This window comes from Calonectris borealis, chromosome 13, assembly GCF_964195595.1.
Source record: "Calonectris borealis chromosome 13, bCalBor7.hap1.2, whole genome shotgun sequence".
NCBI lineage: Eukaryota > Metazoa > Chordata > Aves > Procellariiformes > Procellariidae > Calonectris > Calonectris borealis.
The window spans coordinates 1549701-1563871 of NC_134324.1; the positions used below are offsets into that span (position 1 = coordinate 1549701).

At 61.6% G+C, this 14171-nt stretch overlaps 1 protein-coding gene across 3 annotated transcripts in view; it reads left to right on the forward strand.

The window, feature by feature from the left end:
* The first annotated feature begins 9351 nt into the window (after positions 1-9351).
* NALF2 (NALCN channel auxiliary factor 2) overlaps positions 9352-14171 on the forward strand; it is a 32418-nt gene continuing 27598 nt past the window's right edge. For all 3 annotated transcript variants that reach the window (XR_012675496.1, XR_012675497.1, XM_075161892.1), the window contains exon 1: positions 9352-10122. Coding sequence is in view for 1 of the 3 variants with exons in the window: in XM_075161892.1 (XP_075017993.1) it covers positions 9352-10122 (771 nt within the window). In the remaining 2 variants the exon portion in view is untranslated. The remainder of the gene's footprint in view (positions 10123-14171) is intronic.

Below are 14171 nucleotides of genomic sequence, written 5' to 3' on the forward strand. Positions count from 1 at the left end.
AGTAAAGAAGTGATTGTGCCCCTGTACTGGGCACTGGTGAGGCCGCACCTCGAATACTGGGTTCAGTTTTGGGCCCCTCACCACAAGAAGGACATGGAGGTGCTGGAGCGTGTCCAGAGAAGGGCAACGAAGCTGGTGAAGGGCCTGGAGCACAAGTCTGATGGGGAGCGGCTGAGGGAACTGGGGGTGTTCAGCCTGGAGAAGAGGAGGTGAGGGGAGACCTCATCGCTCTACAACTCCCTGAAAGGAGGTTGTAGCGAGGTGGGGGTCGGTCTCTTCTCCCAAGTAACAGCGATAGGACGAGTGGAAATGGCCTCAAGTTGCACCAGGGGAGGTTTAGATTGGACATTAGGAGAAATTTCTTTACTGAAGGAGTGGTCAGGCCTTGGAACAGGCTGCCCAGGGAAGTGGTGGAGTCCCCATCCCTGGAGATATTTAAAAGACGTGTAGATGAGGCCCTTAGGGACATGGTTTAGTGGGCATGGGGGTGTTGAGTTGATGGTTGGACTCGATGATCTTAGAGGTCTTTTCCAACCTTTATGATTCTATGAGTCTATTCTATGATTCTACACCTGCCCGCTCCCCTGTGCCTACAGGATGGGCTCGCCCGCCGTTTGCAGCTGCAGAGGTGTGCAGTACCGGCCTCACCCAACAGGGCAGTCGGGAATTCCCTCGGGTAACCCTGACCTGCTCAAAACTGCTTTTGTAGAGACTGCCTTCGAAAATGCAGACGCCTCTCTGCTGGGGCCAGGCTCTGTGGCCCCAAAAAGGGGGCTGGATGCCATGCTGGTATCTGACCTGCTTGAGGCAAAGGTGATGTGCCGAGAGTGAACAGGGAGATGCTACGGTGAGAGCTTCTTGCAGACAAACACAGGACCTGGCCCAGTGTATCAGCGAGCGCCTGGTGACATCCACTGTCACAGCGAGACTGTCTGCACCCAGGTCACCCCGTGGCTCAGCTCACCCTGCTGGGACAGACAGTGACTGCCGCTGGGCACCCAGGTCACCCCGTGGCTCAGCTCACCCTGCTGGGACAGACAGTGACTGCCGCTGGCACCCACCGCAAGCAGCAACACAGCCAGCTCCCTGGCCAGAGGTGGGCACTGGTGAAATAAACCTGGGCTCTGACCAAGGGTGGCCAGAAAGGTGAGGAAAGGGAAATCGGAGGGCTTGGGGAGCAAGGGATGGCTCTGTGATCAGAAAACCAGCTGGTCAGAGGCTATGGCTGCTGGCAAGCATCCAGGCTGATGGGAAGGATGCTCTGACCAAATCAGGTGTTCAGATCCTCTCTCCTTCCTAGGCAGCTCCAGGACCTGCCATTGCTAAGGAGGGCTTCCTCACCTTTAACCATCAAAGAAAATAAAAGGGAAATGAGTAGCCACCAGTGTCTGTAGGTACCACCTTCCCTCCTATGCCGAGGCATTAACCTGTCCTGGCCCAGCCGTGGCTGAGGAGCAGACGTGAGGACCCTCACTCCAGAGCTCCGTTGCTCGAGCGGGATGAGCTTCCCGGCCCCAGCAGCTGCCGGCGCAGAGACACGGGTCTGTCAGCCTGGCTTCGGGCTGTGTGCTGAATCTGATATGCATGCACGGCCTCCCCCTCGCCAGCCCCCTCTCCCACCCCCACCGTCTTCAAAGCCAGCGACCTGGCAGTGGTTCTGAAACCCGGGCAGAGCCTCCATGCCATGGCTTGGCATGCAGCTCAAAGGCTCAATTAGCAACATCTGCTTTTGTGGGCTGTAAAACCCTATCCCTGCTCCCCTCCCTTGCTCTGAGCGCTCACAGCTGGGAGCAGCATGGGGCTGCAGCCAGCCGGGGCCAGGGGAGCTCCGCTGGGCAGCCACAGAGGCGGCCCCCGGCTGGGCGGCTGCCCTGCCGGCGTGCCGTGCCGTGCCACCCTTGGCACCGCTCTCCTGACCCCTGAGATCCAGGGCCTGACTGCAGCTGAGGGTGGGGGGGAGCAGGTGGGGGGCAAGGGGCAGAGGGCGATGGGGGAGCATGGGGTGATGGAGCCTGAAACAGGACAGGAATCGGAGACCTCTCACAGCAGGTAAGCGTAGGAACCCCGGTGAAGCGTGTGCATGCAGGTCTCTTCCAGGAGGTGGTAAGAAACATCAGGGAAGGAATGGGAAAGGCATGGGGTGGAAGTCTGTGGGGAGAACAGAGAATGCTGCATCCCACCCCAGCCCTGCTCCCCTCTGAGGTGGGGATCCCTGGCCCATACTGGGGTGCAGGGCAGCAGGACCCGGTGTGGGATGGACACAGATTGGGGTTCACACAGGGAGGACCCACAGGAGGCACCTACTCTGAGGGCAGTAGCACTGGGAAGGCAATGAGGTCCATGCTCTCTGTCCATCCCCATTCCTTCCTCCTGGAGAGACCGGCCTGGGGGCAGGCTGGCTGCTTCACCCCGTGATGCCCAGGCTGCAGAGCGAGCGACTGGGACAGGCTGGGCAGAGAGGACCATCCTGTGCAGCTGGCAGAGCTGGGTCCGAGGGGCTCTAGGCTGCTGGGTCGAAAGGCTCCCAGCAAAGCCGTGGGGCAGGCAGAAAGGAGAGACTCTGGCGAGGGTCGGAATGGCCTTTCTCCTGCAAATATAGGACAGAAACCAAAATGAAATTCTCCCTCATCAATAATGCAAGAAAAGGACCCAGCGAGAGGGCAGGGAATGAGGCAGGTAACAGGGAGATGGGGAGCTCAGCCATACCTTCCTCCCGGGCCTGGTGCAGAACCGCTCTGGCACGACATGAGCGTATGAGGTCTCAGGCAGCTGGTGACCCCCTCTCGCCACTGGCACAGGCTCTTGTTAAGGTGCCACCGTTACAGCCCCCATTCTAGGAGCACTGGTGATGCTGGGAGCCCAGTCCCGTGGGCTCCCTCATGGCTGGCTGCAACCTGCACCCAGCAGCTCCCCTCTTCCCCAGGAGGAGCGGGATGCGAATGTGGCCGTTCCCAGGAAGGGGTGCAAGGCAGCTTCCTTCTGGGCTGTGCACTGTGTGTCCCCCGGCACGGGGCTGCGCTGAGAGGTGACGTGGCAGCACCAGCCCTGGGACCTGATGGGGAAACCAGCCCATGCCCTGGAGGCTAGCTGAGAGCCCCCGCCACCACCCATTGTTTGGGAGCTGAAGCAATAGGAGCCCTTGCCCAAGGAGCCGGGAGCCTGGCAGGTCTGGCCAGCAACTCGGCTATGTGGTCTGAAGGCTTTCCCAGGAGGGCCGTATAGAAGCAGGGCTGGACGCTGTTGACATCATCCCGGGTATGTCTAGAAATGCGGCCAAGTGGCGCCGCACGAGGGCCACCGAGGTCGGGAGGGCACGGAGCCAGCCCAGGGATGAGGATTTGTGAATGAGAGCAGTACGGGCGGCGCCGGCAGGGCAAGATCGTGGGGTCCCCCCTGGAGAGGGGCTCAGGGATCCCCTCTCCCTGCAGGCAGCCATCCTCTCACAGCCTGGCGCCAGGCAAGGGCGAGTGAGTCCCATAGGCAATGTCGGGCAGGGGACGACAGAGGACTGACACCAAAGTGAGCAATCCCTGGGCACCGAGGCATGGCTTCCCTGCCTTTCCCAGCCTCATTGCAGGAAGGGCTGGGATGTACATCCATTCCTTCCCCACCTTCTGGCTGTTATATCTGATTGCACTTGATTTACTTGCTACCAGAGCAAGGGCTGCTGTGGAGCTCTCAGGGCCTCTCTCTGTGTGAAGCAACCTCAGCTGCATTCTGGCTGCAGCAAACCATCCTGCACTGGGAGCATCCCTTGGGAGATTCCCCAAAACCCCAGCAGTGCTCTCCTCAGCTGCAGGGTCCCTCACCTCCCTCCTGGCTGGGAGCTGGCGAGCAGCAGGGCTTGCTAGGTCTGTCACTGCATTGCAAATAAGATGCACGATCACGATGCAAGGCTCGTTGCAGCTCAGCGCATGTAATGCCCCTACGATGGGTAAAGCATCTCCTGCTGCCAGTCTCCAGTGAGGGCACAGGGTCTGTGCTTCAGGGTGGGATTTGATGACTCCGAGCCAGACATTGGCCCCTGCAGCCAGGTACGGAGTGAAGGGAGGGGGCTGCAGAGCAGCACTGGCCAGGGAGGGAAGGGGTCCGGGCAGGGGAGTTCACACACACGAGCACACGCACGCAAGCCTGAGCCCTGCTCCCCTACGCTGAGCCCTGGCAGGAGGTGAGGATAGAGCCCTGCAGTTTGGAGGCTTGGCTGCAGGATGCAAGGGGACGAGTGTGGCCAGGACTGCTGCCCCTGGACCGAGCCATCGGGCAGGACTGCTGCCCCTGACCGAGCCATCGGGCAGGACTGCTCCTGGACCGAGCCATCAGGCAGGACTGCTGCTCCTGGACCGAGCCATCGGGCAGGACTGCTCCTGGACCGAGCCATCGGGCAGGACTGCTGCTCCTGGACCGAGCCATCGGGCAGGACTGCTGCCCCTGACCGAGCCATCGGGCAGGACTGCTCCTGGACCGAGCCATCGGGCAGGACTGCTGCCCCTGACCGAGCCATCGGGCAGGACTGCTCCTGGACCGAGCCATCAGGCAGGACTGCTGCTCCTGGACCGAGCCATCGGGCAGGACTGCTCCTGGACCGAGCCATCGGGCAGGACTGCTGCTCCTGGACCGAGCCATCGGGCAGGACTGCTGCCCCTGACCGAGCCATCGGGCAGGACTGCTGCCCCTGACCGAGCCATCGGGCAGGACTGCTGCCCCGTCATTCCTCAGACTGCGGGTCCTCCCTCTGCCCCACGAGGCAGGAGCTGGCAGTGACCTCCCAGGTTTTCCTCTGGGACCACACCAAAGAAGGGCTCTCGCAGGAGCTGGGGCACTGAGGCTGCATGCCCTGGCCTGTGCTCTTCTCTTGGTGGCTCAGGCCCCAAAGCAGCCAGCCAGGCTCTGTCTCCAGCTGACTTTAATCACAGAAAGCAAAGGTTTCCCTGCACCCTGGGTACCCGGGGCCAGTCTGGAGTGGCCCTTCCCAAATGCCGGCTGGGTGCAGAGGTGGTTGCATTGCAGTGCTGTGTGTGCTGGCCAAAAGCCACGTCAGCAGGGTGACACAGGTGCACACACAGGCCTGGTGCAAGCATCCCTCCTGCCACCCCATCGTGTCAGCCCCTGGGGTCTCTTCAAGGTGCTTTGACTGTGCCTGGGGATGCTTGTGCCCTGGTGCCTCTGATAGCTGCTTGGAGCTTGGGGTCCTCCTTCTCATCCCTTCTTCTGGTCCCTGGAACTCCTCCTGCTGTGGTTAATAATTTGTCTTTCCCAGCAGTGCATCAAGATCCCATAAAAGTGCATCGTGGAGAGCCCTTCACACAGACCAGGCTAAGCCTTGTCAGCTGCAGCACGTGGTAAGAAAACACTGGCCTTATGCTGATGGTGACTTCCTCACTGGCTTATCCCCACCCGAGGGTCTGCCTGATTAATCAGCTAGCTGATTAGCGTCAGGTAGTGATGGAAACTGTCTCCAAATCCCCACAGGTGCCAGCGTTCCCCAGGGAAGCCTTCTGAGCACCAGGGCAGAGGCTGGCCCAGAGCTGCCTCTCCCACCCGAGGAACCCTGGTCCTGGGGGCCAGCCCATGCATCTCTGCTTGGAGTAAGAAAAACATCAGTAAACCACATTGCCCTTTGAATACCAGCAGCAGCAGTAAATGGAGAGAAATCCAAGGAAGGCTGAGCAAATGAACGCGTTCTCTCACGAAGGGCCATGTGTAAACCACCGTTTTTGCAGCCCAAGCGCAGGGAGTGGGAGGAGCAGTTAATGTTTTCTCAGCAAGGGGAAACTCCTGGGTGGAAATAGCGCTGTGCCCTGGAAACAGAGCCCTTCACCAAACAGGGCAGTGTTTGTGCAGCTCTGTCGCAGCTGGGTGATGCTGAGCAGGGTACAGGCTCTGCGGTGAGAACTGCTCCCAACGGGCATGGGAGCGACGAGCTCCCATCAAAGCCCTGCGTGAGCACGCAGGGAAGCTGAGGCCGGGGCTGACCTCGGTCTCGCAGCGCGTGCCTGCGCGGGTGGGCTCCCCGGGAAGCCCTCCCCATGCCCTCCATGCTGCCTGTCCTTCTGGTTGCATTCGGCCCACAAGCACCCACGAAAGGACCAGGAGTGGGAAGAAAGCAGAGTCCTCTGGCTGGGGAAAAAGCTGAAATAGGATGGGAACAGTGGGGCTTTGGGGAGAGATGCAGGAAGTAAGAGAGAAAAGGCTTGAAAGAGGCTTAAAGAGCAGTTCCCCACTGAAGACCGGAGGAAGAGAAGATCCCCTCTGCTGACACAAATAGCACCTAAAGCGCTGGGCTGATCTGGGAGCCAGCTAGCCTTAGGCAGGGCCACTTTCCCACTGCTGGGAATGTGGGACGTCACATCCCTTCCTGTGCTGAGCCTCCCAGCACCGGCAAAGCACTGGAAGGGAAGGAGCTGCCTCCAGCAGCCAGGGCCAAAGGACAGCAGTGTCAGAGTCCTAGTGGGGTATGCAAGGGTTTAGGGGCTCTGTTATTGTCTCCGTTAGCTCTTTTTAGGCCTGACAACACAATATACTGCTGGCCTCCTGCCTGCAGCACTCTCCCTGAGCCATTTTGCATTTGCACAGCATAAAACTTAAACCCCTCTGGGCTGAAAGAGCAGACCTCGCCATGGGGAGGTGACAGCCCTCAGGCAACACAGCCTGTCAGGAGTGTGGAAGACTGAACTGGAGTCCCGACGCTGCTGCCTCTTGCCTAGGCAGCACAGCTTAGGGAGCCGAGGTCCCTGCCAGCGTGCCCAGAGCCTGTAGAGAGTATTCTCAGACCGTTTGAATTTTTCCCTATGTGCCTGGTGCCTCCATATCCCATCAGAAAGCAGGATGCTCGGCTCTGCCAGGCAGGCTGGGGCTCCATTCCCAGCAGCAAGGAGCTGCTGCGGTCACAGCCTTGTGCTTCCCACCCGTTGCTGGCACCCCGGTGAGCTCTGCCTGCACAGTGCAGTCACTGGAGCTGCGGGACACGCTGCTCCCATGCCACGCATGAGACAGTGAGGCATTTGTGCCTGAGGTATCAGAGCCATTTCACTGCAAATACAGAAGGAGCACAGTTAGTATTTATTTCCAGAATAATGGCTCCAGTGCCCCAACCCTTGGTATGATCCTGTGTGTGCAAGGATGGCACTGGCAGTCCCAGGAAAGGAACCCCACCAGAGAAACCCCAGACCTGCAGGAATACCATGCTCAGCTATTCCAGCATCTCCTCCCCAGCTGGGCCACGGGCACGCTGGAGGGGCAGGGAGGGATGGGGTGGAAGAACCAGAGGGAAGCTGCCCCCTGAGCTCTGTCCTGTGCTGCAGGAGCCGCAAGTGTCTGTGCCACGGCTCAGAGAAGTTCCATCTCCAGCCTGGGTTGCAGATTTCCTTATATCACTTTCAGTGATGTTCGACATTTGTTCGTTCTGGCTGTAAAACCTCTCCTGGCTCTACACCAGATATTTTCCCACCTCAGTGCCTCAGCTAGAGCAGACCTAACTGTTGGAGTGTCTGCAGCTCAGACACGTTGGCCTTCGTGATTAACGTGCTCTTTGTTCCAGGCGTGCTCCACGGCAGGAGGGGTGGGAGTTCAGCTCCATCTGTACGGCCCCCGAGATGCCAAGCAGCCCTGCCCTTGCTGTCGCAGGGAGAGGTCGGTGGCCCGTGCCCTGTTGTGCAGGGCCCGCGTTCAGAGGAGGGTGGCTTTAAACAGGAGCGGCGGACCAAGTTGTGGCCATAGCAAAGCAAAATCCTGATCTGCTGGCCTGGGCCCGGGCATTTGGGATCAGGAGTGCAGCGGGCAGGAGGATTCCCACACGTTGCGCTCACATTAGAGCAGTGCTCTGAGCACCAGCTGAGGTGACAGCCCGCCTGTGCATGCACAAACGCCGTGAGCTCCCCTTTCCCGCGGGGCTCGCTCTCCTCACAGGTCAGGCTGACAAACGGGAGGAGGACAGATCCTCCAGTGACTTTCCCCCTGCCCGCAGGATCCCACCCGGGCCAGCCTGAGGGAGCCCAGACAACCAGCTCCAGCACCGCTGCTGCTGAAGGGCTGTCGGCACAGCTGAGCGGCAGGAAGGAGTTGGTTCACTTTGGGACAGAGCTTGATGAAAACCCCAGAAATAGGAACACTTGAACCAGTTCCCACAGCCAAGGTTAGTGCCCGAGGGTGAGGATGGCTTCATGTATGGAGAAGGAGCCTCAGAGCAGGCTCTGCTTACAGCAGGATTTCGTGTTGCAGAGCTCTGTTTATTTTTTCACCCCCGGTAAGCGAATAGTCTCTTGTTTAAGTAGCCAAGAAACCCCTAATGGGGTGCCAACAGGGTTTGGGACACAAAGAAGTGACGTTCCCTGGAAGCTGGCTTCCTCTTAGTTTCGGTGCCTGTTCAGAATTCACTCCCGGCGACCCAGAAATGGAATTCTTGGGGGCTCTTTTTCGGGGCTGAGGGCGAGCAGGCAGCGAGTGCCCGCGGGACGTCCAGCTCCTGTCTGCCACGGGAGAGCTGTGCGGCCCCGAGGGCCCCGTGCCCGCTGCTGCTGGCGGAGCACCCCACGGCCCCGCTCCGCGCAGGAGCTGCCCCTTACGGGCACAAAGGGCAGCACGCCGGCGGTGCCCGCTGGGACGCCCCCCCGAGCGGGGCTGCCCCGTGCCCTTCTCCCCGGCGCTCTCCGGGCCGGCGGCGCGGGATGAGGACGGGACGAGCCCCAGCCAAGCGCGGCAGCGTGCGCAGGGCCCCGCGGTGCTCCCGGGCCGTCGGCGGGGGCCGGGGCTCCCGGGTGAGGGCGGGGGCACCCGCATCCTGCTCCCCCTCCCCGGGGCAGCGCGGCCCGCGGCGCGCCCCGGCCCCGGTGGCGGCGGGGCGGGCGGGCGGAGCTGTCCTTCAGCACCACGGCACCTGCCGCCGCCGGTGCCCGGGACAGGCGGCGGGCCACGGGGCCGGGCCGGGCCGTGAATGGGCGGCGGGCGGCGGGGGGGCCGGGCGGGCGCGCAGGCGCAGGGCGGCGCGGCTCCTCAAGGTGTTGGCGGCGCGGCCGAAGATGGCGACAGACTGAGGGCATGGGGCCCGGCGGCGGCGGCGGCGGCGGGCGCGGCGGGGCCCGCGAGCTGGCGCAGCCGACGGGGAAGCGGAAAGCCGAGTGAGCGGGGCCGGGGCATGCCCCCGAGCGGCGGGCGGCGCTCCGCGGCCGGGGCCGGGGCGGGGAGCGGCGGCGGCGGGGCCGAGCCAGCGCGGCGGCCGGCGGCGGCCTGTAGGCGGGGGCGCGGGCATGGCGGCGGCGGCGGCGGCGGCGCGGCGCGGCGGCCGCAGGTGACAGCGGCGGCAGCGCGGCGCGCCCCGCCGCCGCCGCCGCCGCCCCCCCGCGCCGCCCCCGCAGCATGATCCGCGGCGCCTGGATGTACCCCCGCGGGGGCGCCGCCGGCGGGGCGGTGTGCTGCGCGCCGCGCCGCAGCGACAAGCCGGTGGCCGACCCCGAGCGGGCGCAGAAATGGCGCCTCTCGCTGGCCTCGCTCCTCTTCTTCACCGTCCTCCTCTCCGACCATCTGTGGCTCTGCGCCGGGGCCAAGCTGCGGGCGCGGGAGCGGAGCGGCGCCGGGCGGCCGCGGGGCCGCGGGCCGCGGGCCCTGCTGGCGGCCGAGCCGGCGGGCGGCAGCTGCGAGGCCCTGCTCGGTAACCTCAGCCGGGCCCCCGGCCCCGCCGGCCCCTGCCCCGCCGCCCGTGGCGACCTGGACTCGGCCTGCGCCCGGCTGCACGCCCTGCAGCGGCCGCGGGGCTCCCCGGCCGGCGCGCCCCTCCGCTCGCCCCCCGCCGCCGCCCCCTTCTTCGCCTCTCCCTCCTCCAAGAGGACCTTCCTGCAGGCTTACTTTAGGAACTTCAACCTCTCCTTTTGTGATACTTACACGATCTGGGACCTGCTGCGGGAGATGGCCGGCCCGGACGGCCTGGACTGCAGCGTGGACAACCTGATGGTGGACTTGGTGGTGGCGGCGGCCGGGGCGCTGGGCGGGGAGGCCTGTAGCAGCTGCGTCCAGGCGTACCAGCGGCTGGACCAACACGCTCAGGAAAAATACGAGGAGTTCGACCTCTTGCTGGAGAAGTACTTGCAATCGGAAGAGTACTCGGTCAGATCCTGCCTGACGGACTGCAAGGTAGGAGGGGGCGTCCCGGGGTCCCCCCCCGTGCCGCCGGGCGGGCAGCGTGGGGCCAGCTGCGTGCTGTCCCGCAGCTCCGCCGAGCCCCGGGGGTCCCGGCTGCAGGAGGGTGCTGCGGCTCTCCCGCCCACACGCCTGCGGGCTGGGGGTCTCCCTCTGCCCCCCGAGCCCCAGCCTGGCAGTGTCGGCGGGAAGGGTCCAGAGCCCTCGGGGCGGCTGGGACGGGGTGGTGGGAGTGAGAGGGCAGAGCGGGGCTTGGCCTGAGCGCACGTGCACTCAACAACCCTTCACACCCATCCGCGCACACGCAGCCTCCTGACACCCCGCTCCCTACCAGCCTCACCTGCACCCCTTTACGTGTACGCATGCACGTACACCCGTGCGCACGCAGGCAGAGCCAGGGCAGGTGTGGGGCCCCTCACCGCTGCCTCTGGCCTGCTGCTGCTGCGGAAGGGTGCTGCACAGGGCCTGGGCAGCCCAGGGCTCTGCCCGGCCGTCGTTAAGCTGAGGTGTGTAGACAAGCGGTGACCTGAGATGAACCACGGTGCCGGAACCCCTTCCGCGCACGCAGCAGCTGTTTTCCAGCCCTTCCACCCCTTCTCCCCAGGGAGTGGGTGCTGGGGTGTGCTGGGGTGTGCCTCCCCCTTGGCGTTCCCCCCAGCGTCACTGACTGTCCCCAGCCCCAGGGCACGGTCCATGTTCCAAAAGCAAATGGGTTGCCTCCCCCAGCATCCGTCGGATCGAGCCTTAGCAAGGTGCCGTCTCCTCTCCAAAACGAGAACCACGGTCGCATCTCCATCCGGAGCCCAGCACGGTTCTGCTGGGCGCTCCCCTGCTTTCTCACAAGCCCCAGCACCGCAGCTCCTCCAGTCTTCGCCTGCTCCGAGCTGCCTGCCTCACCTGTGCGCGCTCCCTCCGGACGTCACCTCCGCGAGGCTTAATGGTCTTGATAATTAAACCTGCTTTCCCTTTCTTGGAGCCGTGTCTTGGGGGAGAGGCAGTGGGGTGTGTTACAGCATCGTCCCCAGGGGATGGCAGAGCATCCACCGGTGACAGGACGGGGCTTGGCCACTGCTCTTCTGGGAGAGTTTTGAGGGACGCTTGGAGCTGCGGTGGTGGCGCGGGTGGCTCGCGGCACGGCGCTGGTCCCTTGGGAAAGCGCGGGAGCAGCAGCGGGGCGCAGCGCTGGGGACACCGAGGTGGTGTCTTTCATCAAGGGCACGACGGCGAGATCCTGGCCGCCGCTCTCAGGCCCGCGTTTCTGCATCGCTTTTGTAAGGAGCCGGTTTTGGAAAGGAGCTAGTGCTGGCGTTCTGGGCCGGTGCCAGGCCAGGTAATTACAATCTGCTTGCCCAAATTCCCCCTGCGGTTTCAAAGGTACATAGTATTCAGCCTGCACCGAGGGGTTTGGTCCTGCTGCTCCGCTTCCGCGGTGAATGAAGGGATTCAGCGCTGCCGCCGTTGCGCTGCTCCCGCTCTCGGGGGCCCAGCAGAAGCGGGGTCTTCCCGTGCTGTCTCCTGTAGTCTGTACAGACACCCTCCCTTCAGGCTTAGCGTCCATCTCTGCTGAGTCCGACTTGCTTGTGCTCGCTGGTATAGAAACCTAGAGAGAGTAGCAAAGAACGATAAGGAAATAATCATTACCTTTGGGTCTTGGGCAAGGAGTTGTTCCCATGGACTGTAAAGCATCTAGAAACAGAGCCGTGCTTAGATGAGTCTTCATTAAGTGTCCCTGGGCTTGACATCCTTGATGAGAAAGCAGGAAAGGAGCTTAGAAGATGCAGAGCTGAAGGTAGCAGCGGCAAGGCGCGTACCTCCTCACTTGCTCCGTGTCACACTGACGGTTGCATCCTGAGAGCATCTGTGAGCACCAGCTTTGCGATTTCACAGGCGGCATTTGGGAAGCAACAGGAGGGCGTGAGCAGCAGGGCCAACCTGTACGCGCTCGCCCGGGCCACCCGCGAGGAAATTTCCAGTGCGGGTGCCCGAGTCTGCACGCACCGACCCGAGCCCGCGCAGCTCCCGCTCCTTTCAGTCTCTCGTGAAAATCAGGCCACTTATTTAAGGTGCTTCAATACGTATTTAGGTGCCTTACTTTAGACTTTCATAGCTGCGAGTCTCAACTTCACCCTCTCGGTGGCTGTTCCCCATTTGTGAAATGAGGCTAACGCCAAACTCATCCCGTGTGGTGGTGACGAGCGAGTTTCGGCCTGATTTCGAGTCCCCTGGACTTCAGCAGGGGCTGCAGTTACTCGCTGCATTGGAAAAACTGGCTGGCGGGATTTTTAAAGCAGCCTGAATTTGTAATTCCTATCCAGATGCTGAATAATACTGCATTTTCTGATGTGACTTGTGGCTGCACGCTGCTCATGTGAATACCCGCTTGTAAGCGACAGCAGAGAGCTACCGCTCGATGGTAATAACATATGAGAGCAAATGACAGCAAAATAGGAGAGGAGTGGAGGAAAACATAATAGACAGCTCAGCTGGCGTGAGAGGCTCCTGCAAAATCCTTGTAGCAGGACTCTGGCTGCAGGGAGCCCTGTAGCTGGGTAAGCAGGATTTAAATCATATTTCTGGGGCTGGGTGAGGGTGCGGGGCAGGGGACCGTGCTCGCCGTGGGAGCAGGGCTCCTGCACCGCGTGGCTGCCTCCCATTCGCATCCTTCCTATTCCAAAATAGCAGCTGGAAAAATGAAGGCGGGAAAACAAAGCAGCTCCAGCTCACCCGCACACAGCCTGCCTCTGCGGAGCCACGTATCCCCCCGTAATTTCATCCCCAAGGAGCAGTGCGGCTCGATAAACAGCACACGCGGAGCTCTTTGGCAGCCGAATCACTCCGGTGATTTTGGCTCCTTATTGCATCTGCTTTAAAACAACAACAAAAGCCCCTCCGGAGCAGCCGGTTCCTTCTTACGGCAGCAGGTTTGACCCCGAGTTAAAAACTTGGAAAGAGCTGGGTGTTGCGGCTTGGTTGCAGGAGGAACAGGGACACGCAAGTCCCCTCGTTCCCTGTTAATAAATCATCCCGGGGGCTGACCCTGGTTTTGGGGTGCTGTGCTCAGTGGGGGAAAGGCAGGTGCTGCCGGGGGGGGTGAGCAGCATCCCGAGTATCCAAACCCCGGATCTGTCCGTGCCTGGAGCTCAGGGGAGCGCTCGGGGAAGGCTGGGCCAAAATCCCCGCGGGAGCTGTGGGAGATAGAAATGCTGTGAAATGGTGGGGTCTCTGTGTAATTCAGCTGCTTAGATTACTCATTGCTGTAACATTCTCCTAGGCCTTTTTATTTTCTGCTTGGAAATAATTCCCAGGCAGATCCTACTTTCTGCATACGTTGTTGTTATTCCCGTGCAGCACCGACAGCTTCCGAATCATACTCCAAAAACGTTTTACTTGTTACTCCTACAACTAACACCAAAAATCCCTATGGCTGAGAGACAGTGAGATGTGAAAATACATTTCTGGGGTTTATTGTTTGCTTGCATCTGACATTTGATGGGGTTTTGCGGAGGCTGGCTCTCGCAGCCCCTCGCGGGCAGGTCCCCCGGCACCCTGCGAACAGGGGAGGGAGAGGGCGAAGCGAGTCCGCAAGGTCCATCTGCCTTCTGAAATACTTTTCACCTCTTGCAGTGAAGAAGACCTGAGAGCTGCTGGGATCATGGTGCTAGTTAGAGGTGGTGTACATAAGAGGTGGAAAATACTTGTTTTTTTCTGCCAGTAAGAGGGAAAATTAATTAAATGAGTCGGGAGCAGCTGCTTGCCACCTCCATCTCCTCTCTTCCTGTGCGACTTTTACCCTTTGTCGCTGCAAGACACGATGAAGTTCGTGCTCTGAGCGGTTGTGGTGACACGTTGGTAGCGTCCTTCAAAAGGGCTCGAGGAGGTCACGGCCCGGGGACGTGGACGTTGCAGCTGAACGTCCCTGGGAAATGCGGGGCGGCGGCAGCCCTTGCAGCACGCCAGCCGTCGGCTCAGGCTTTGCAGGACTTGGTGCAGGAAGAAATCCCCGTCCCTCCAAAGTGATCCCCTGCGGGATGCTCATGGCTGGT